The 23,020-nt window shown below is 58.8% G+C and overlaps 1 protein-coding gene across 13 annotated transcripts in view; it reads left to right on the forward strand.

The window, feature by feature from the left end:
- KIF1A (kinesin family member 1A) overlaps window positions 1-18,809 on the forward strand; it is a 110,969-nt gene extending 92,160 nt beyond the window's left edge. For 5 of the 13 annotated variants that reach the window (XM_033229537.1, XM_033229540.1, XM_033229541.1 and 2 more), the window contains 11 exons: window positions 5,328-5,442; window positions 7,190-7,323; window positions 8,626-8,687; window positions 9,104-9,249; window positions 10,001-10,201; window positions 10,763-10,840; window positions 11,588-11,712; window positions 12,679-12,831; window positions 13,414-13,606; window positions 14,416-14,534; window positions 15,172-15,597. In XM_033229537.1, the coding sequence (XP_033085428.1) occupies window positions 5,328-5,442; window positions 7,190-7,323; window positions 8,626-8,687; window positions 9,104-9,249; window positions 10,001-10,201; window positions 10,763-10,840; window positions 11,588-11,712; window positions 12,679-12,831; window positions 13,414-13,606; window positions 14,416-14,534; window positions 15,172-15,214 (1,369 nt within the window). In that variant the 3' untranslated portion in view covers window positions 15,215-15,597. Of the gene's footprint in view, window positions 1-3,852; window positions 3,877-5,327; window positions 5,443-7,189; window positions 7,324-8,625; window positions 8,688-9,103; window positions 9,250-10,000; window positions 10,202-10,762; window positions 10,841-11,587; window positions 11,713-12,678; window positions 12,832-13,413; window positions 13,607-14,415; window positions 14,535-15,171 lie in introns of all 13 variants that reach the window. The other 8 variants (XM_033229539.1, XM_033229547.1, XM_033229549.1 and 5 more) reach the window with 3 other exon arrangements.
- Window positions 18,810-23,020: the final 4,211 nt, after the last annotated feature.

The following is a 23,020-nucleotide window of genomic DNA, read 5'->3' on the forward strand; positions in this document are numbered from 1 at the left end:
CCTTTTCCCTTCATGTTTTCCTCCCTTCACTCCCTCACCCCCTCCCTCACCCCTTCACCCCCTCATTTCCTCATCCCCTTCTCCCCTCATTCTCTCCTCCCTTCATCCTCTCCTGCCCTCCTCCCCTCCTCCCGTCCTCCCAAATCCCTCATCCCTCATGCCCTCCTCCCCTCCTTTCCCTATCTCTCATTCCCTTCTCTTCTCATACCCCCTCCCTCATTCTCTCCTCCCCTCCTCCCTCATTCTCTCCTCCCTCCCTCTCCACTCCCTCCTCCCCTCCTCCCCTCGTCGTTTCCTCTCCTAATCCCCCCCTGCCCTCATCCCCTCATCCCTCCTCCCCTCCTCCCCTCAAGCTTCCTCCCCTCATCCGTCATCCCCTCATCCATCATTCCCTCCTCTCCTCCTCCCCTCCTTATCTCCTCATCCCCTCCTCCCCTCCTTCCCTCATCCCTTACCCTCCAATCCCCAAAGCAGGCACTAACGAAGCAGGCTGTGTCCTGGCCCTGTGGCACAGCAGTGATGGGGACTGCTGGCCCTCATTCTGGAGCCGGATCCCCTGATGGTGTCAGCCAGGGCAAGGGGACTGTGGGGATCTTCCCAGTGGGGAGGGCTCACCAGGAAAGAGTGAGCTTGCCTGAGCTGGGGGCACAAAAGCAGAGGTGGAGGGGAGAGTGGAAGAGGCCGAGCCCCCGACCTGGCACTGCCTCTGAGGCCAGATCTGGTCTAGGATTCTCATTCTCTGAGGACAGCGACCTCCAGGGCCATGTCGTCCGGTGGAGCTGGTGGGGAGCAGTGACATGCTGGTTGTCTCCCAGCTGGCACGGCTTCAGGGGTGGCACACAGTTGGGGCACCAGCTCTGGCTGTCAGTGGCTGCAGCCCAGTGCTGCTGGTGGAGCCCGGGGCCAGAGCCGCATCCGATGATGCTCAGAGTCCGTGCATTCCTCAGCCTGTGGGGACAGGATGCAGCTCTCTCCAGCTGCGCCCCCACCATCTCCCTGCTTCTGTTGTGCCTGTGCCTGGCATCTGGCATGTGGTATGCCCACCATCCAAGCCCCTATGTCTAAGTCCTTGGTGGGATTTGAAATCCAGCTGCAAGGGACCCTCCTCCAGGCAGGCTTCCTGACTCCACCCACTTCCTTCTCGCCGGCCTAGCTGTAAAATCTCTCCTGTCTCTGGGTGGACCTACTGCAGATTTGCCCCCATGCCAGGTTTCGAACTCTCAAGGGCACCGTCAGGCTTCCCAGTTGTACATTTCCCCACAGGACAGAGCCCAGGGGCAGGGCTCAGTCAGGCGAGGAGGGAGCCTGCAACTGCCCTCAGGGGGCTGGGAGAGTGGAGCCAGCACTGACCAGGACTCAGGCTGGAGGTGGAGAGGCTACAGAGCTGGCTCAGGCTGTGGCCCTCAGGGATGCCTGGCCCAGCCTGCTCCAATTGGCTGGGCCCTGTGCGAATGCTGCTTCCAGCTTTCATCCCAGAGACAGACTTGGGCCGCCTGTGTTCTCTGCTCCATTCTTGGATTGCTTGGTCGGTGGTGCCACATGACTGTGTTGTGTCACGTCCAGATCCTGTGAACCGTATCCCTGAGGTCGGGGTTCAAGCACAATCCCCTGCTCTTAGCTGTGTGTTCACATTGGATCAAGTCTTCTGCTGGGATCATGTTCCCCACGGGTGAGGAGGGTCTGCCCTGGCTGCCATCTGTGGCCTCAGCCTGGTAGATCACCTCCCTGGAGAACCTGGGCCTCCACATCCGGGCTGCATGTTTCCTCTTGTGATGATTCTGAGGGTTTGGCAGCTGTCACGTGGGATAGAGTGAGGGGGCTTCAGGGGACAGGGCCTGGGGCAACCTCACGCCCGCTCCTGGAGTGGGGGTCCTGGAGTGGTCTCCAAGGCCCTCCCAGCCCATATCCTGCAGTTTTTGCCATGGCAGGGTGATCTTGGCCACCTCTCAGCCTTCCTGGGTCTTGGTTTCCTGCTGTATGATCGCGGGGCACCTGTCAGTGGTTCCCATGCTGTGCCCTGCAAGCTTGGTGGGCCCCAGCTGGCAGTGTGGGTCCCATGTGTGTCCCGTGTGGGTGAGCTGCTACTCTGCCAGCCTGCTCCACTCCGATCCACCAGCCATTGTCCCCTCTAGTCTCACTTGGGATCTGGGTAAGACCTGTCCTCCTTCTGTAGAGGCTTGAGGGGAGTAGGGGGACTAAAGAATGTTGCCAGGGACTCTCCTGGCCTGAGATTCCAGCGTCTGCTGCCCGTGACCTGCTGGAGCCAGGCAGGATGTGGGCCAAGGGCTGGTTGAGAGGCATTTTGGGTGCAGCTCCCCCGGGCAGAGTGGGAGGCCTCTAGGGCTGCCCAGCAGTTTGGAAATGACCTAAGGACAGCACCATGGCTGTGCCCATGTCAGACCCTGGTCCGGCTGGCCATCTTGGCACCTGGGGGATGGGACAGTGGTATGGGAAGACCCCGTCCCTGCTGTGCACAGAGTCCTATAAGGCCCCCTCCCACCATTCTCTCCCCAGCTCACATGTGAGACTCCACCACAGTCAGGTTCTCAGAGAGATTCTAGTCCACTGGGGTCTGAGCAGGGCAAAGCCACATGCTACCTGGACTGAGAAATTCTCTGCTAGGACCCCCAAGGGGGTTGTTGTGGGCCTCATGTGGAAGTGGGTTCATGTTCTACTTACAGCCCAGGCCTGGCTCCAGCAGAGTCCACTTGCTCTAAGGAGCAGCCCCTGGCTGGGCCTTGGGGTCCTGCCTGCCTCGCTGGGCTTGTTCCTTTGCTGTGTCCCACTTGGGGCCAAGGAGCCCCAGGATGGGGCAGGGATATGGTTCCTGATGACTGAGGAGTGCCTGGGCTGGGAGGACCTGGTGCTTTCTGAAGGGTGCACAGAAGGGAGTAGGTGCTGATGCTGGAAAAGACCTGCTGATTCTGATCCTGGGGCCAAGGGGTGAGGGACGGGTGGGCTGTGTCTGCACACACAGAGATGGAAGAGAAGGAAGGAGAAGAGAAGCAAGCTGAGGCCCTTTAGGGACTTTGGAGGCAGAAGATAGAGGGTCCAGCCCGGGACTGAATGCTTGGGCCCAGCAGGAGAGACAGAGCTGGTGGGAACTGCAGGCTGGGCCTTACCCAGTGCATAGAGGTAATGAGGATGATAGCGATGCTAGAATGTACTAGATAGTGACGTATACCAGATAGTGATGCTGACATATACCAGATAGCGATGCTGATGTGTACCAGATAGCGATGCTGACGTGTACCAGATAGTGAAGATAGTGATGCTGACATGTACCAGCTCCAGGTTGTGTTCTCATTGCACTCAAGTATTAGCGCATTTAATCTGCAAGACATCTTGAGGTAGGGGCAATTACTGCCCCATGGTACTTGCAAGGAAATGGGGCACAGAGCTGTTGGTGACATCCTGAGGCCATGCAGCTGTGAAGTGGCTCTGTGGTGTTCCAGGCGGTCTGAGGTGCTTGTTCCGGGCCAGGCTGCAGTGGCTCCAGCCCTGGCCTGCAGCCCAGACCCTCCACAGCATCCCGCAATGTCCCAGGAGAGGAGCAAATCCCTCCAGGCCTTTGTCCTGGCTCCCAGGCATCCACCTGGTCCGACTGAGGACAGACGCAAGGCTCTCACTGCAGACCCCAGGGAAGGGGGTGTCTGCAGGGCCAGGGCCAGGGGCCCCACGTGGGGCTTGCACCCCAGCCCTGTGTGCAGCGAGAGCTTGGGGGCTGTGAGATCCAGCGTGTGCCTGCAGAGCTCCTAAGTTTTCTGCCCTGGGTCTTGTGCCGGTGCTTGTTCTGACGTCTCCCTTTCTTCTGTGTGTGTGCGTGTGTGTCCTGGCTGCCTCCACCTTTAGCGTTTCATTGGGAAATGACACTAGGTACAGCTCACTTTTCTCTTCCACCCTTGCTTGGTCTGTCCTCTTCTGCTCTTCCGAGTTCCTTTCTCCTCGGCGTCTGCCTGCTTCTACGCCCTTTCTCTGACCACCCACTGTCCTCACTTTCCCGGGATTGCTCCTCCGTGACGTGTGTCCGACAGCAGCCCTCCCTGGTCCCTGCTTCCTTCCACACCCCCGACCTGTGAGACCCATGCCCTGCATCCCAGACCATGCTGTGTAGTAGACAGGGCAGCCTGGTGCCACCTGGGCTCCACCGCGGTCTCTGGAGGGGCCCGGCCGCCTTGGAGCCTGCGTGGCCGCCCAGCTGTGTGTGTCGATGTCTCTGAGCTGTGTCCTTGTGAGGATGCTTGGAGGGGAGCTGGGCGAGGCTGGGCGGGTGGCTGGGTGGGGGAGCTGAACCTGCTGCTCAGGGTCTGCAGAGTGGCCACACTCTGGATTCAGGCAAATTGTCCACCTTGGCTGTGACCAGTCCTCCCTGTGAGCACCAGGCCTGAGGAAGGAGTTCAGTCACTCCGCCATCCAGAGGGCTGCAAACAGGAACTCTCACGTGACAGAAAACCCTGTTCCGGAGTAGAGGGCACCCAAGGCGTTTGCGGAATGCAGTTCAACCCCATGGGGATGTAAAATCCCAGGCCCCTGGGGTTGGCCCTGAGCCACCCTGGGACAGGGTTAACGGGCAGCTGGCTCAGGCTGTGCTCACCGGAACTCCAGGTGGGAGATCAGGGACACAGCGAGGCTGCCGCTGTCTCCCGTGTGTTAACAGAGAGACACTCTTGCACACGCCTCGCGGCAGCCGCCCTGCCTCCATGCCAAGCATCCTCCCCCCGGGGCCTTCCTCTGCCCGATGGACCAAGGGTGAGTCCATTGTCAGAGGAGATGGACCATGGAGGTTTTTGTCAAACCCGGGCAGGTCCCCTTCAGGTCCAGGGAGAGATGGTGGTGCCTCCTTACTCAGACTGAGGCTGGGGTGGGCCCGGTGCAAGCTCTGCCTTCTCCCTCCCTGCCTCTGTCCTTCTTCTCTTCTCTGCCCGAGTCCTCTCCTCCCGCCCTCCCCTCTCTCTTCCCTGTGTTCCCCACGTCCCGGCTCCCTGTCCTGCCTCCCTCTTCCCTTCCCTCTCTGCCCTTCTTGTTCTCATTCCCTGCTGCCTCCTCTCCTTCCAGCCTCAGCGTGACAGCTGGGACACCATTTGTGGTGGTGCTGGGAAAATGCTAGGCTTGCTCCCATCAGGGCGTCTAAGAGACCCTACTCTCTGGGTCCTGAGTAAGGAGGGAGCCATCTTTCCTGGTACCGCCGCCCGGGCTTCCAGCCTGTGCCCCCGGCCGCTCCCTTGCGGCTGCCCCATGTCTGTCACTCTGTCTGTCTGCATGTCCCCAACGTGGCTGAGAGCAGCCCCCATGCCATCAACTTCTACTTCATCTCTGCTTCCTTTCAGGACCTTTTACCAATTTGAGGCTGCGTGGGACAGCTCCATGCACAACTCTCTCCTGCTGAACCGGGTCACCCCTTACCGAGAGAAAATCTACATGACGCTCTCTGCTTATATCGAGGCAAGGCACCTATACCAGGGCATTCCACCAAAACCACCCAGACCCGAAGCTTGAGGTTCTTGTAAGCTCTGGACAACCCCAGATGACCCAGACGACTTCTCAAGTTCTCAAGTTCCTGGGTTAAATTCGTGTACCTTTTTGGAAAAAAAAAAAAAAAAAAAAAAACTGGACTACAAGGTTGAATACATAAATTCATGTGCATTTTTTTTTTTTTTTTTTTTTTAAGACAGAGTCTCACTCTTGTTGCCCAGGCTGGAGTGCAATGGCGCAGTTTCACTGCAACCTCCTCTTCCCGGGTTCAAGCGATTCTCCTGCCTCAGCCTCCCAAGTAGCTGGGATTACAGGTGCCTGCCACCACGCCCGGCTAGTGTTTGAATTTTTAGTAGAGATGGGGTTTTGCCATGTTGGCCAGTTTGTTCTCAAACTCCTGACCTCAGGTGATCCACCCACCTCAGCCTCCCAAAGTGCTAGGATTACAGGCAGGAGCCACCACGCCCGGTCTCCGTGTGCTTTGAATGGCAGTTAACTCACTCTGCTAAACTTAGTGTGTGGGTGTTGTCCTTGGGATGCAAGATGGCTGCAGCACCACCAGACATTGTGTCTGCATCCCGGGCAGCACAGAAACAGAGGTATCCCATCCCCACGGCCCCCCAGGAGTCTGCAGTCCACAGGCCGTGGCCAAACCTGGGCTGTGGCCTCCCTGCCAAGTGCGAGAGGCAGCTGGACGTGTGGGTGTTTCTTGCTAGTCATAGTAGTGAGGGAGAGGGAGGGTGGGGAGCAGTGGGTGGGGGCATCTGCAAGCGTGTCCCCTCTCCTTAGTTAGAGCCAAATTATTCCAGCTTCACATGGGGATGGCGTGACCATCTCACCAGACGGTGGTGAGGTTGTGCTGAGGAGATGTTGGCAGAGCTCTTCCCAGTGAGTGCTCGGGACTCTTCAGCTGTGCATAGCAACTGCCCCTACTTCAGGAAGACACAGGGGCCAGCTGTTTAGCAGTCAGCGTGTCATCCACCAGGAAGTTGTTTTCTGTGGTGTTGGAGTTAAAATGCTTGTGTTCAAACAAGACCCGGTTTAATCCTCACAGACATTCCAGGGTCGGGGAGGGTGTCGCCCCAATTTTTTTGTTTTTTTGTTCTTTTTTTTTGAGACGGAGTTTCGCTCTGTCGCCCAGGCTGGAGTGCCGTGGCTGGATCTCGGCTCACTGCAAGTTCCGCCTCCCGCCATTCTCCTGCCTCAGCCTCCCGAGTAGCTGGGACTACAGGCGCCCGCCACCTCGCCCGGCTAGTTTTTTTGTATTTTTTTAGTAGAGACAGGGTTTCACCGTGTTAGCCAGGATGGTCTCGATCTCCTGACCTTGTGATCCGCCCATCTCGGCCTCCCAGAGTGCTGGGATTACAGGCTTGAGCCATCGCGCCCGGCCTGTGTCGCCCCAATTTTATGGTGAGGCAGCTGAGGCCCGAGCAGTGAGCCTGTGCCTGGGACTCTCGGGGTCCCCACACGTGGAGACCAGTCCCTCATGTAGCCCAGGCGTGCACAGGGCTGTGGCTGCCTGTCCCCAGTGGGGTTTGACTTGAGGGCAGGAGCAGAGACTTTCTCCTGCCTGGGTCCAGGCCACACCTGAGACCCTGGGAAGGCCGGCCCTGGGGCTGCCCGTTGGTGCTGGGCATTGTGCCCCAGGAGAAGACTAGAAGGGCACCTGGGCACTTGGGGTATCCTTGTGCCTGAGCCCCACCCCCGTCTATCTCAGATGGAGAACTGCACCCAGCCAGCCGTCATCACCAAGGACTTCTGCATGGTCTTCTATTCCCGCGATGCCAAGCTGCCAGCCTCACGCTCCATCCGCAACCTCTTTGGCAGTGGGAGCCTTCGGGCCTCGGAGAGGTAAGCCCCTAGGGGTGAGGGCCACAGGGACTCCCACCCTGGTCTCGGTGCAGGCCAGGCGGGGCTCTGCCTGGCAGCGGTCCTTGGGCCACCCAGCAGCTCACCCTGTGCGAGGCCCGGCCACACTCCTGGCTGGCTCCCTGTGCTCAGTCCCCTCCTGCTCACCCCAGATGGAGACTCCGTGGAGGCCACGGTTTCTGCAGGGTACACCGACACCAGTATGAGGGACTTGAGGGCCAGCCTACGGGGGACGGGAGGAGGGGCAGGCAGTCTCACTGCAACCTCCGCAGTGGGTGATCCTGGGCCCACACCATGCCCCACTGCCGGTGACCGTCTTCTCTGGGGACCACAGGAACCTGTGCCATGGGACTGCCCACAAGGCACTGAAGGAGAAGCTGGATACATGGGCGGTGCCTGGAAGGGGGCTCTGGGCACAGCTTCCCACAGAACGTGCTGGGTAGCACTCCTTGGAGGCTGTTGGCACCTTGGGGAGCCAGAAACCAAACACCCGGACCAGCCGTGCTTGCGTGCTGACCACGTGCTTGCACTCTTGGGGGTGGGGAGAATGAGCTGGAATGTCAGGGCCCTGACAGCAGGGCCGCCAAGGCTACCGGGCACCCATGGCTACCTTCAGTGGGTCTCCCCATGGTCTGCCACAGGGACCTGGTATCCAGGTTCTCACTGGGCACAGCTGGGAGGAAAAAGCTTGGGGGTCAGGACCCAGTGTCCTCAAGGGCTGACTGGTCATTCTGGAGGTCACTCAGTAATTGTGCAGTGCCACCGACCTGTCTGTGGGAGGGTGACTGCGGTGCTCTCAGAATCTGTCCTGGGCACAGTGGGGCTGCTCTGTGGGGTATAGGGCTGCTCTGCGGGGTACAGGGCTGCTCTGTGGGGTACAGGGCTGCTCTGCGGGGTACGGGGCTGCTCTGCGGGTTACGGGGCTGCTCTGCAGGGTATGGGGCCTGCGGGGCTCTCGATGCCCTGGAGGGACCGGAGATGCCAGATGCTGTGCTCATGCTGCCTGTGTCTCCCCTGGGTTGGGACAAAGTGGAGGCTGCTGTGCGGGCAGGTCACAGCCCCATGGGCACCTGAGCAAGACCAGTCAATACATCTTTCTCTGGGGGCTGGAGGGGGTCTGGGATGAAGACTCTGAGCAGGGGCTGTAGCTCAGGGACCTCGACGCCCACCACCCCACCCAGGCTGAATGTGCGGTTGATAGTGGGGAAAGTCAGCAGCCAGGTTGGCTGTGTGTCCCCATTGTGGGGCCTGGTGACTGCATGTCACTCCTTCTATTCCCCGCAGTAACCGTGTGACCGGCGTGTACGAGCTCAGCCTGTGCCACGTGGCTGACGCGGGCAGCCCAGGTAGGTATCTGCCCTGCTCTCACTGGGTGGGTTCCTGGCCTGTTCGACCCCTGCCCACTCAGGGTGACCACAGCTAAGCTGCCATTTGCAGGGGGATCCCTCACAGAACACAGGCACTCACCTTGTGGCTTCTGGAGTTGTTCCGAGATGGGAGGAGAGTGAGGGAGGAGAGTCAGGCCTGCTGGCTTCCTTGGGTTCCCAAGGCACAGCCCAGATGGCCATGGGACGCCGGGCTGGATAACTTCCTCTGGAGGGGGCCTGCATGGCTCTTTGGGCCCCAGGGTGGACCAAGGACCAGGGGAAACTCATCTTCACCCCAGAGGGGAGGCAGTTGCAGAGGCGGGCGGACCTCTAGGGTGGGTGGGAGGAGCAGCCACCCATCAGGTCCGGATGGGGTGTCCGCATCCTCCGTCCAGGGATGCAGCGCCGGCGCCGGCGAGTCCTGGACACATCTGTGGCCTATGTCCGGGGCGAGGAGAACCTGGCGGGCTGGAGGCCCCGGAGCGACAGTCTCATTCTGGACCACCAGTGGGAGCTGGAGAAGCTGAGCCTCCTGCAGGAGGTGAGGCAGCCTCAGAGGATGAGGCCTGCATGGTGGTGCCCACGTGGCTTTCTCTGCAGCCACGAGGAGAGGGCCCAGTGCCTGGTGCCCACTGGGGTGCAGCACAGCCCGTCGGGAGTCACAGCCACCTGCAGGAGGAGCATGTGATGCTCCAGTGTGCACCGCGGGGCTGCGTGGCGCATGACAGAAACAGCCAGTGTAGCACAGAGGCATGCTCTGGAGTTAGCCGAGGGAGACTCTCAGGCATATAGACAGAGGCCAGAAAGGGACCCGGAAGGAAAGTCACAAGACCGGGCTGCCCTCTGTGGCTTTGATCAGGAAAACCAACATGCAGCATCTAGGCGCTGCCTCGGGCCGAGTGTGTGTGACACGTGACGCGTGACGTGTGAGATGCGTGAGGCCAGGGCTGTGCCCACCCCTCAGCCCTCTCCCGAGGCCTCCAGCACTGCAGGGCAGCACAGCCCTGCCCCACAACCTGGCGCGTGAGATGCATGTGTCCGAGAGGGAGCAGCTTGCTTGCTGGCCATGAAGGCGGCAGGGCTGGGGTGGGGGCTGAGTGCTGTCAACCCTGGAGCGCCAGGATCTGTTCCGTCATTTCACAGCTGAGGGCCATCAGTCTCCAGTCTTAGCCCAGGGGAAAGGGGGGCTCTCCAGGGGTCTGCCCAGAGGGTCATGCTGCTGCTGAGGCTGAGCCCAGCTCCAGAGGTCACCCCTGAAGTGCAGCAGGTAAGGCCTTGTGTCCTGTCTGAAGGTGGAGAAGACCAGGCACTACCTGCTCCTGCGGGAGAAGCTGGAGACCACCCAGCGGCCTATCCCAGAGGCACTGTCCCCGGCCTTCAGCGAGGACTCTGAGTCCCACGGCTCCTCCAGCGCCTCCTCCCCGCTCTCGACTGAGGGCCGCCCATCACCTCTGGAGGCTCCCAATGAGAGACAGCGGGAGCTGGCTGTCAAGGTGGGTCCAGCTGGTGGGCAGCACAGCCGTAGCCCCAGGCCCTCAAGGGCCCTGAGTCATTCCTGGGCAACTCCAGCAACCCAGCCTTGCCCATGGCTGCTCTGGTTAGCACCACAAGGAGTTAGGAGCTCGAAGGGTCCCTAGGGTCCCCTTGCCTGCTGACTCCACCCCACCTATGCTGAAAGTTGGGTGCCTTTTGCAGCCTCCCTTCCCAAGCAATGATTCGCTCTCTCTTGAATACCTGTGCCGATGGGGAGCTGACCACTTCCACCCACAAGTGGCTCTTTTGGTGGCTTAACGGGCCTCTGGGAAGGCCTCCCATACTGGAGGCAGCATGCCCCTGGCCCTCACACCAGGCCCTGAGCCTGAGCCTGACCCTGGGAGGCTTCCTGGGCTCACCCAATGACGGGCGGGGTGGAAGTGCTGTCCACCTTGACCCGCTGTGCTGTGGTGTCGGAACCCACCTGTGTCTGGGGAAGGGTGGGTAGAAGAGCCTGCAAGGCTGGCTGAGCAGCGTCCCAGGAGGCCTGGCCCCTGACCACGTGTGTGTTCTGTCCACAGTGCTTGCGCCTGCTCACGCACACGTTCAACAGAGAGTACACACACAGCCACGTCTGCGTCAGTGCCAGCGAGAGCAAGGTGGGCGTGGAGGGGCTGCACCAGGCTGCCCTGCGGGGCTCGGGCCCCCATAGGCAGTGGTCCCTGAGGAAGACTCCCATTCTGAGTGGGAAAAGGCAGTTAAGAGTTTCCTAGGAACACATCTCAGTGCAGAGAGACACCTCATAGCTAAGTGGCTGGTTTCCCTGGGTCAGCCTGGAGTCCATGGGAGGTGGGAACATGAGTGAGGGGCCGGGTGGGTCCTGTGACCTGGGACGCACCCATGTGCTTGCAGGCTTTTGCTGTTTTCCTGGCCCCCACCCTGTCTGGCCGTCACCCTGTGGCCTCTAGCCAAGCCCCCACTTGGCTGTCCCCCCTCCTCCTGGGACCAACCCCACCCCATAACCTGGGAAATTGCCACTGTGCTGCATCCAGCCCTGGCCCACAGCTTTCCTTGCCCCCATGGCACACCCAGCACCACCTCATGCTGGCACGGGCAGGAGGCAGCAGGGCAGAGCTTACCCAGCCCACTCCTCGAGGCATTGGTGGGGTGGCTGACTGGGTCAGGTCAGAGCCTGAAGTGCTGGGAGGGGCTGGCCAGGGGCCGCAGGGGCTGAAGGGGGCCAGGGGTCTTGAGCTGGCCAACTTTGAGCCAAGGCTGCTGGTAGGAGGGGTGGGGTACTCTGAGCAGCAGGTGCAGGGTAAACGCAGGCACAGGGAGCAGCACCTGCGGAGGCCGGAGACCCCACTTCCCTGTGTCCCCTGAAAAATACCTTCTCTCCTCCACAGCTCTCTGAGATGTCTGTCACCCTGCTCCGGGACCCATCCATGTCCCCTCTAGGGGCAGCCACTCTCACCCCCTCCTCCACTTGCCCCTCTCTGGTTGAAGGGCGGTACGGTGCCACTGACCTGAGGTGAGTGAGCTCTAGGCTCCCGGAGAGGCTTCTGGCACCACGGCCGACCCATGGCAACGGCCATGACTCGGGCATGGAGAGCACAGAACGGGGGACCCCAGTGGCCTAGTGTCTCGGGATGGCCACAGGCTGAGGGAAGGGCCTGGAGAAGTGGAGTCTGCAGCCCTCTCAGAGGGCACCTGTGCCCTGCCAGCTCCATCCTAGTGTGTGTGTTCTCTTCCCTGAAGAAGACCAGAAATGCCTGGAAAACAAGCTAAAGCTCCCTTTTCCTGAGACAGTGCTTATAAAATAATGGAAAAAGAAAAGGTTATGAAAGAGGGCGTGGGCACTGTTAGGGTCAGTATTGCGGAGGGAACACCTGGCCCCTGCAGGTCCGCATTTGGAAGAGACCCCATATGAACCCCTTATGTCCGATTCATAAGCAACCAGATGGTTTTCACTTTTGTTTTAAAATGCCTTAAGGGTTCCAAATTTTGGCTTAAAAAAGAAAGACAGTGGCATCAGCTGGCCTTGTCTTCTGCAGGCCTCCTTGACCACCAGGTCAAGTCGTGTGGGGCCTGGCCCATGTAGGGGGCCCATACGGGAGGCCAGCTGTGCCCTCTGCTCCTTAGAACCTCGTGTCACCTTCAGTCTAATTGTGGAGATAAAGAGATGCTGGACTTGCTTTCACAGGGTGGAGGTGGGGGCAGGAGAGCCACTGGGAGAAAGGCATGGAGTGGGGCACAGGCTCCCTGGCTGGGGCCCTGAGGTTCCTGGGGGACCCTCCCCACCAAGCCCAGCACTTCCTGGAATTGGGCACAAGCTTGGCTGTCCTGGTGGACGGGCCCCAGGAGCTCCCACTGTGGGCACAGCTTGGGAGACCCCACGAAGGTGCCCTACTGCGGCTCTGAGGAGGGTGAAGCCTGGGGGAGATGGCCCTAGGCCCAGGGAGGTCTGCAGTGTGCAGCACTTCTCTCTGCTTCCCAGGACCCCACAGCCCTGCTCCCGGCCAGCCAGCCCAGAGCCTGAGCTGCTGCCAGAGGCCGACTCCAAGAAGCTCCCTTCCCCTGCCCGGGCAACAGAGACAGACAAGGAGCCCCAGCGCCTGCTGGTCCCTGACATCCAGGAGATCCGAGTCAGGTGTGTGGGCCCCCCCTGGAAAGCACCGCCACCAGCTCTGTGCTGACGGGACAGGCAGGCCACCCTGATCCCCATACTGGGGGCGCAGGTCCCAAGTATGGGACCCTCATACTTGGGGAGACAGGCAGGTTGCCTGACCCCCATACTGGAGGTTCAGGCAGGCTGCCCCTAACCCACGTGCAGGGGCAGCTCCATGCTGGGAGGTCAGGCAGGCCCCTGGGACCCACATGCCTGGGCTGGCAGCCAGCACAGAGCACAGAGGAGTGGGTGGGGTCAGAGCCAAGGCCCAGGTGGGGAACTCGTGGTCACGGGGCACGTATAGCAGCCTTGCAGCAACTTTAGCTTTTTTCTTTAAGGTTTTCCATTTTATGGGGGGAAACTGAGGCCCAGAGCTGGGTGGGTGGTCTGGTCTCCGGCCTGCTGGGTCGGGGTTCTGCCAGGCGCCCTTCGATGCCTCGACCCACTTTCTGGCTGGGGAGGTGGGTGGCACTGCTGCGTCCCAGCTCTGGGTGGTGGACGGTGAGTGCCCAAGTCAGCCGCCACCCCCACCGAGGGCCCCAGCGAGCAGCTCTCTGCCCTCAGCCCAATCGTCTCCAAGAAGGGGTACCTGCACTTCCTGGAGCCGCACACGTCGGGCTGGGCCAGGCGCTTCGTGGTGGTGCGGCGCCCCTACGCCTACATGTACAACAGCGACAAGGACACCGTGGAGCGGTTTGTGCTCAACCTGGCCACCGCCCAGGTGGAGTACAGCGAAGACCAGCAGGCTATGCTCAAGGTGCGGCTGGACCCGGCTTAGGCTCGGGCACCGGGAACCCCAGCAGGGCAGGAGCTGAGCCGCCGCCCTCTGCAGCCTTGCGTTGGAGCAGGAGGCCCTTCTGCTCACCCCGGACTCTGGCCCTCCATCCTGTTCCACAGAGGCCAGGCTCACGGACTCAGCCTCAGGCCTCTGCCTGCCCGTGGGGCTCATGCTCCTGGTGACAGCTAGTGGGGATGGGCTCCAGTCAGGGCAAGCATTAGTATTCTCCTGTGTGATGGCCACAGCCATGTCCCCTCCTCTGGAGTCACCCAAGGTGGTGGCACCAGCCCTGCAGAAATGGGAGAGCCACAGGGCTCAAAGGAGCCCTCCTACCCCCACTCTGCCCGGCCCCTCCAGCTGAAATGGCCCTGGACAAGTTCAGGAGCCCAGACTCCTTCAGGCTGGCCAGAGGAGAAGTTTCTCTGAGCCATCTGGAGGTGGTCCCAGTGTCTACGAGATGGTTTTTTGATTCCCTGTGGTGGAGGTGGGTGGTGTGGACCCACATCTGGACCAGCAACCCAGCCAGGGTCCCAGGGAGCAGGGGCCATGTGGGGCATGCATGTCCCGTGGGGATGCAGAGCAGTGGTGAGGGTGTCCTGGGACCACCAGCTGCAGACGCGTCCAGAAGGCAGTCACAGCCCTGGCTGGGTCAGCCTTTCCCTCTGTGTCCCCTCCCTGGGACTTTCCTGGCGGTGCCCCTTCCCTGCCTGCCTGGGCCCTGGGGAGCAGGAGGGTGGTGTGCTGACCACACGGCCTGGCACCTCCTCACCAGCATTCTCCCTCTGCAGACACCCAACACGTTCGCGGTGTGCACGGAACACCGTGGCATCCTGCTGCAGGCCGCCAGTGACAAGGACATGCACGACTGGCTGTACGCCTTCAACCCCCTCCTGGCTGGAACCATACGGTAGGGCGGCCTGCAGGGCGAGGTTGCTACCACGGGGGTCCTGCCCTCAACCGACTCCTGGTCAGGACCATTTGGTAGAGCCTGGAGGATGAGACTGCTCTCCCGGGGGTCCTGCCCTCAATCCCTTCCTGGCAGGGACCATTCAGTAGGGCCAGCCGCAGGATATGGTTGCTCTGCCAGGGGTCCTGCCTGCAAGGCCGCCTGGGGAAGCAGTGTGGCCAGGGGAAGGCGGTGCGGCCTGCCCTCGCTTGTGTGGGCTGGGGACACCCTTAGGGCTGTTAACACTCCCTGAGTCGTGGCTTCTTGTGGAGTGATAAATCCCAGGCCATACTTTCAAAATTACATCCTCACCCAGAGGCCTTGGCATGGGGAAACCGTGTGCCCTGGGGCAGGCTGTGGAAGGAGCCGGTCCCTCCCACAGCAGGGATGTGAAAAGCAGGGTGCAGAAGGGGACAGGTGGGCAGAGTCCTACACACTGGAAGCAGAGATTCAGTCCCTTCCCCAGGTGGTGAGGGAACCAGTGGGGACATGGGGTCTGTGGCTGCCCCTCACGGCTGCCTGCCTGCGGAGGGTGTGGTGGATATGGCCTGCAGGTGTTCCTGGCCTGACCACGCCGCCTCTCCCAACTCTCCTGCAGGTCCAAGCTCTCCAGAAGGAGGTCTGCCCAGATGCGGGTCTGAACCCGAGCCCTCCCATGACAGCCGGCAAGCCCAGCCCATCCCCACCCTTGTCCTCGTCTGTCCTGTCACCTGCCACCTGGCCCCTCTCCTGCCAGACAGCCCACGACTGGGTCGACCCCCCAGGGGACACCCATGCCAGGCCCGGGGACCTGTGCCACACGACCAGCTGTGCTCCCAGCAGAGGCTGCACGTGTCAGTTCTTCTTGCATAATGTGCTCTGGTGGAACAAGCTGGGAGGGGCTGGGGGGGTCCAAGGGCACAGGTCACGGGGTTCTTGCTGCCGTTCTAATATTTTTTTAAGCATAGACAGACTTATAATTAATATACGTTAGTTAGTGACATTGAAACGGTCAACTCGGAAATTAACTATAAGACTTGTTCTATTTATAAGTATTTATTTCTAATGCCTCCACATAGCCCTGTAATATTCAGATGGAACCCCCAAACACCTCCACCCCGTTTGTTCCCACGTGTGTCTCCCAAACCTGCTAGGAACAGGCAGGGCAGGGCAGGGACACCTTGGAAGGCCACAGTGAGGAGCTGTCTGGACCAGTGGGGCACCTTGGGGCTAGCACACGGGTGCATCACCTGGGCCCCAGGCTTCTCCATAGCCACATGGGTCCTGAGTGTATGTGAGGGAGGGTGGGGGTTCTTCTGGTGCCTGAATTGTGAGCGGCATGGAGGGTGGTGTGAGTTCCTCTGGTGGGAGGTAGAACGCACATCTCTTCTGGGCAGCCACCTGAGATGTGACTCTAAGAAGAGTTCCGGCAGCTTCCCCCAGGAAAGGGTTTGGGGTGACACTCGGCTCTAGCTCTGAGATGAGGCAGACGGCACCCAGGCTGTGATCTGTCCTGGGCAGGGACCGGGAGGGAGCAGGGTCAGGATCACCCGCCAGTGTGCAAACTATGGGGCTGTGTGCTGTCCCCGGACCATCAGGGAAGGGTGATGGGTTGAGACCAGGATGTCAGGGAGGGTCGGAGTTCAGGGTGACGATCTAGGTGTTGAGGGCTGTGGTGCAGCCTCTTCAGCTGCGGTAAGAAATGGAGTGAGCTCAAGGTAGCTTCTGGGAAGAAATTTTGCCACTAGCAGGTTTCTTACAAAGACTTTCCTCTCTTTGTTGCCGGGGCAGAGTTTCTGTGAGTCCCACTGAGAAAATCCATGGGGTGCGGTGTCCCAGTCGGTGGGTAACGGAGGGCGGCTGGCTCAGTGGTTACTGTCTTTAAGGAGCTCTTCCTTCTGCATCTGGAGTGTCCCTTCGTTCTTGTCCCCTGTCACCCCCTCTGCAGACACCAGTGTCCCAGGGCCACCCAGGACAGCACGGGGGCCAGTCCCAGGCTGAGAGTCTGGTCATAGGAGTCATGTCCAGAGGCCTAGGGAGGTTTTAGGGCCCTCCCCACCCACACCCAGAGGTCGATGTGGGCTCTTTTTAGCTCAAGGAAAGACAGTAGCCGAGCAACAGAGCCCCTCTCCCGCCGTGGCCCACGGGAGCGGTTACGTCGGGTCTGGCACTCCAGACCTAGAGCCAGGTGTTCTGGCACCGCCCAGCACTTTCACCAGATCCTGCTTCCTGGAGTGGGGGAGACGCTGCACCCCACTGGTTCTGAGGCTCCTACCCTCCCAGGCTGTCCCACGTGATGATGACATGAGCCTCAGAGACCCCGATCCCATGCCTGGGGAGAGACAGCGGCTCGGGAGTGGGGGAGCATGGGCCGTCCACACCACGTGGGAAGGTTCTGGCGTGAGATTTTCCTCTGGGAAGGTTGCTCGGACCCCTGAAGTTCCACCTCGGAGAGTGGGGTGCAGGGCAGGCGGGCCGGGGCCCACGCTGGCTGCAGTCTCTGTGGCTGCCTGCCTGGGACAGCCTGTTTGGGAGCTGGGACCGTGGGCTTGCCTTTTCATACCTGGGCTCAGGTGCGGTGTAGCCACCGCCGCCCTCATCCCCTACCTGGGAGGCTCTCCCAGGGGCTGATGAGGGGTTTCTGTGAGGAAGAATCAGGGCTCAGGAAGCCATGCCTGGGAAGGCAGGACACAGGACACAGCAGTTTTCTTTGGAAATTTCCCAGGTGAGTGAGGATTCACATCCCAGAATAAAATGCAGAAGCCAGGTGGCCTGTGCTCCCCATGGATGTCCTCTGGAGGCAGTGGGCCAAGAGGCAGAGAGGAGAGAATGCAGAACAGCTTCTTGCAGAAGCACCCGCTCCAGTGTCCAGGCAGGAAGGAGAGGCAGGAACAGAACACGCTGGTCTGAGATGAGTCAGAGCCCCACGGGCCCCAGGCAGGCTAGAGGAGGTGCAGGCCCTGCCATGGCCCACTCAGGTCAGCCAGCCTGAGGCTGCGGCCTCCAAAGGGTCTGGGTGCCCCCCAGGTCGCAGGTGTCTGAGGCCAGCCAACCTGCAGAGCACTTGCGGCATGGATGGGCTGAGAGGAGGAGCCTGGGAGCTGCCTCAATTCAGAAGCCTCCACTGCCATGGAGGCTGCCTGGCTGTGTCCTCTCGGCCAGGTGCTGTCTTGGCCTTGGCTAGGACCCAGGGCCACGCTGCAGCCCCTGTCGACTCCCTCCTTCCAGGCCTGCTGTAGTGAGGAGTGCCTGAGCCAGGGCCCAGAAACCCAGAGCTGATGGTGAGAGGAGGCCGCCTGAGTCAGGAAACCTGGCTTTTTGAAGTTCTCTCTGCCAGAAACCACCTAGGGATCACGTTAGCTGAGTTCCTTGAGCTCCTGAAGACTCAGTTTCCACATCTGTGAGGTGGAGGGCTGGTGTGGAGGTGCTCACGGGGTGCAGTGATCAGGAGACAGTCAGGCCAGCGTGGCTGCTGGTTCCTGCTAAGTGGGGAAGCTGAGCTCTGGAAAGCCGTCTCCCTCAGATGGCTTCATCTAATGCTTTATACTGCCGAGTCTGGGGGCTTGTTTTGGTTTGGGGGCAGCCATCCTCCACCAGAAAGGGGGAGCTCCTTCTGGTGCGGCTCCAGATAGAGGGGGATGCCGGACTCCAGGCCAACCAGCACTCGGGTTCTGATGAGACCCGGCCAGTGCCCAGGGGTGCCAAGTCCAAGGCCTCCCACTGAGAGTCATCCCTTGGAAGATGCCAATGTTTCATTCACCAGCTGCACAGGCACAAACTCTCCCACCCAGGACGGCTGTGATGAGGTGGCCCTCCCTGTCAACCCTGGTCCCTGGAGTCCCCTGCACCTGGGGCCCTGGTGGGGCTGATGTCACAGGTGTTTGCTGTGCTGCTGCACTGGTCCTATGCCAGCCACACCCGTGTGGGGACCACGGAAGGCACACTCCTCACCCCTGGGGCCGGGCCGTGCAGTCCCCCAGATGGACAGCAGCTGTGGTGACCTGCGTTTCTCCCTGGGCCTGTGCTTCCTGTAGTTAGTCCGTCCCCTGGTTCCCCTGTGGCTCAGAGGCCGCGTCCCTGGCTTGTACATATGTGATTGCTGTGGGCACACCCCAGACCCCATATCATAGCCGCCGTCCCGATGTCACGACGCTCGTCCCGACGTCTTACACCCGAGTGTTAGCCCTAGGTTCTTGTACTGTGTGTGCACTTGAGGCTCTGTCCAATTAAGAAATAAACGTGGCTCTTACCCAGCACTCCCGTGGGCTCTGCTGTGGCTTTATTTGCATGTTAGGTGTGTTGGGGGGGGCCCGAAAAATGGTTGCAGGTGCACGCATCCAGCATGGTCCAGAGACAGTGCCCCTCTCCCAGTGATGAGGCAGGGAGGGGCTGGCTCTCAAGGTGGGCATGGGGAGGTGGTAGGGAGGGCGTCAAAGACTTGAATGTACACAGGGTGCTGGTCTTGGAAGATCAACCTCCACCTGCCTCCCTCCATGACCGGCTGCACCCCTGTAAACCAGCCCCGGATGCTTCCCCAGGAACACAGCACCTACCACCCTCATGCCAGGCCACTGCACCCATCCCAGGCAGCCTCTGGGGCTTGGACCTTTCAGAGTCTCTAGTCCATGGGGTCTGCGCCTGGGCCCAGATCCTCAGAGCCTCCTGGAGTTCTGGAGGCCGGGCCATCGCACACGAGGGCCTTCGTCTTGTCCAAGGCATGGCTGCAGTTTGGGGACCAGCGTCCCACGGATGGTTGATGGGAGGATGAGGTGACAGCCGTGCACTTTGGGGGACTCTGGGCAGGGCCCCCCAGTCCTCAGGAGCCCCCAGGTCCCCCAGAGGTGAGTGGCTTTATGTCACAGGTGACAGCCATCTCCAGGACATCGAGTGAGGGTGGCACCTGCTCAGAAGACAGTGCTCCTCAGTGGGCCTGGGAGGTGGACCCTGCTGGCTGGCATGGGGGCTCCGGGGCCTTGTGTGGGTCCACCCTCTGGCTACAGGTGGGAGGGGCTGTGTCAGGGCTGACATAGACACCGTTCAGCGCATGTGGACTCCTCCTGTCTGAGAGGTCGTAGTCTTCCAGTCCTGAGATTATAGACTTAGAACTTTCTGCTAGCTGGGTGAAGGGCACACACAGTTTCTCTCTGTGCTGTGTGTGTGTGTGTGTGTGTTTTAATAACTTCTTGTGAGTCTACCATTATTTTTAAATGAAAAATAAAGAAAAAACCTTTTTATTCATTAGACTTTCTAATTTCTCTACAATGAATTTCTGTTACTGTGCATTTCTTTTAAAAATTAAGAGTGGGAAGCGAATCAAACCAGAATTCAGTGACTGGGCAGAACCAGCCTCTTCACCGGTTGAGGAGGATAAATGAGCTAGTGCTGGAAAAGCTTAGGACAGGGCCTGACACAGACTAAGTGCTGTAGAAGGTTTCTGTTTTTTAAAACAATGAATGAAACTAACAAAATTAACATTAAGTAACAAGTGGCTGTGCCTTCCAGTGTTAAGGAGAAATCTGTCACCACCTCTGCTTCCACCTGACCTTGTTCTTGGGGCACCAGGGATGACGTGTGTGGTCCGAAGCCTCTGGAAGACCAGGGAGTAGAACCAGGAGTGTGGGCTGAGTGGCACTGGGCTTCCGTGGTTGGTGCTCCCACCAGCGGTGTGACCAGGCTCTGGGACCTGGGACCACTTCTGTGTCCAGGGCAGTGCTAAGCTGGGCACGGTCATCCTGTGCTCTGTGGGGCCTGGTTCACCCTCCCTGGCTGCACCGTCTCCTGGCTGGGATGGTCTTTCTGTCCATGTTGGTGCCTCAGTGCAGCCCCGGCTGGTAGTTCTCCGAGACCCGGGAGCCATTCAGACCCTTTGGATGCCTGCAAGTCTCTGTTGCTGTGCAGTGAGAGCTGGTGGCACAGTTGACTCACACAGACAGACAGACTCACATCTTAGCTCAGCAGATGGCCACTGTCACTCCTGCACCAGGGGCAGACCTTCAGGGGTCTCGACTAAAGCTTTCATGGCCTCAAGGATGTGTAGAGGGCAGAAAAGCCTGGAAGCCCCAGCTTTGGGGACAGAGTCCACTCCTGTGCAGACAGCCACTGATAACCCGAACCCATTCCCCAGGGAGAGGTGGCCCGTAATGCACCTGGCTCCCTTCTGCTCCAGCCTCCTGCCCATGTTGACACCTCCTGCTGCTGCCCCAAAGCCTGACTGGGCCCAGGGCCCCTCCTGCATCCCCTGTGAGGTGGAGTCTGAATGCTGATCCCAGGCCCTGGGGAGGCTCCCTAGCTCCCCGCCTGTGCAGCAGATCCTGAAACTGAGACCCACACCCTGAGATGGTTCCAGAACCCTGGGCTGAGCCTCGCTGACCCATCCAGCCTGTACCCTCCTCTCCCCAAGACCTTAAGACTAGCCCTGTGGATCCTGGAAGCAGACCAAGCCACAGTGTGGGTGTCTGGAGGCTCATGTGTCCACTGGACGTGTTGTGTCTCTGGGGAGCTGAGTCCCGGCCTTGGGGATACTCGGACAGGATCCAGCCAGACTCCTTATCCTACTGGGGTGACGCCCATTGGCCAGCTAGACCCAAGTGGACCCAGGGCCAGAGGGCCGCAGGCATGTCCTGTCTACAGGTCAGGACTCAGGAAGCAGTGACTTAAACCCCCATCCCTGAGGCCTTCTCTTCTCCCTACCAACCACCACCTGGAGCCCGCCAGGCTCCCAGCCAGAAGCTCGTGACTTTATAGGTGTGTGGGGTGTCAGAGGATCCCACTGCACAGCAAATGGTATTTCCCAAGAAGAATTCCCGTGAACTGCCCCTCTTCCCCACAGTGTGAGCTTCCAGGACCTGGCCCGAGTGCGTCCACCAGCTTCCCACCTGCTCTGCACCCCACACCTTCCTCCTTTCTTGTGTGGAATGAATTGGTGCTTTCCAGATTCTTCCAAACTGTACTTTCCAGTACAGTAAACAACAGAGCAACATGGGTCTCTACACACAAAACCGTGCTCTTATCCTATTTTTGGGGACAAAGTCCTAGCTGGAATTACTGTGTGGGAATTTGTATAAATTCATCTGTGCATATAGATGTATTCATACATGCATCTTATGTGTGTGTGTGGACACACACGGCTTCTGAACATAATGCCCATCATCCTCTCACTGCATGTCTGAGTCTCTTTAGTTGTCCCTATTTGACAGGTGTAAGTGGTACCTTATCATTTTTCTATTTTATTTATTAGTGTTGCTAAATTATTTTCATGCGATTAATAGTTTTTTTTTTTTTTGAGATGGAGTCTCACTCTGCCGCCCAGGCTGGAGTAGTGGTGCAATCTCGGCTCACTGCAACCTCTGCCTCCTGGGTTCAAGTGAGTCTCCTCCCACGTAACTGGGATTACAGGCACCCGCCCCTACACCTGGTTATTTTTTGTAGTTTTAGCAGAGACGGAGTTTCACCATGTTGGCCAGGATGGTCTCGAACTCCTGACCTCAAGTGATTCACCCACCTTGGCTTCCCAAAGTGCTGGGATTAGAGGCATGAGCCACCGCGCCCAGCCAGGTTATTTTTACTTCTTTTGTGACTTGCCTATTACGTCTGTGGCCAAATTTTCCTCTTAATTTGCAGTCAATTACACATATATCAGACAGCTCATTCCTTTGTCATATGTTTTAATTTCCTTTTTTTTCTTTTTTCTTTTTTCTTTTTTTTTGCTTTATTTTCTTTATTTTTTTGAGATGGAGTCTCACTCTGTCACCCAGGCTGGAGTGCAGTGGCACGATCTCGGCTCACTGTAACCTCCATCTCCCAGGTTCAAGCGATTCTTCTGTCTCAGGCTCCTGAGTAACTGGGATTACAAGCATGCAACACTACCCCGGCTAATTTCTGTATTTTTAGTGGAGACAGGGTTTCACCATATTGGCCAGGCTAGTCTCAAACTCCTGACCTCAGGTGATCTGCCCACCTCGGCCTCCCAAAGCCCTGGGATTATAGGCATGAGCCACGGTGCCCGGCTTAGTTTTGATTTTCATTTCCCTGATGATTAGTGATGTTGAGCATTTTCTTTCATGTACTGTTTGGCCATTTATACGTCTTCTTTCTAAACTTTTTTTATTTGTTTAAATTGATGGCACAGTATGTCTTCATCTAAGAAATGTCTGTTCATGTCTTTTTCCCATTTTTTAATTGTGTTATCTGTTTTCTTGCTATTGAGTTCTTGTTCATTTTCTTATTATTAACTTTTAAGAGTTCTTTGTATATTTGTGTTAATAGTCCTTTATTAAATATGCATTTTGCAAATATTTTCTCCCAGTCTATGGCTTGTTTTCTCATTCTCTTGACAGTGTTCCACAGAGCAGAAGTTTTCCTTTTAATTAAGTCCAGCTCATCAATGATTTATTTCATGGACCATCACTTTGGTGTTTTTTTTTTTTTTTAATTGCTAAGCAATGCTGATTTTTATTTTCTTTTTTTTT

Source organism: Trachypithecus francoisi, unplaced genomic scaffold (genome assembly GCF_009764315.1).
Source record: "Trachypithecus francoisi isolate TF-2019V2 unplaced genomic scaffold, Tfra_2.0 Lachesis_group13, whole genome shotgun sequence".
In the NCBI taxonomy this organism is placed as follows: Eukaryota; Metazoa; Chordata; class Mammalia; order Primates; family Cercopithecidae; genus Trachypithecus; species Trachypithecus francoisi.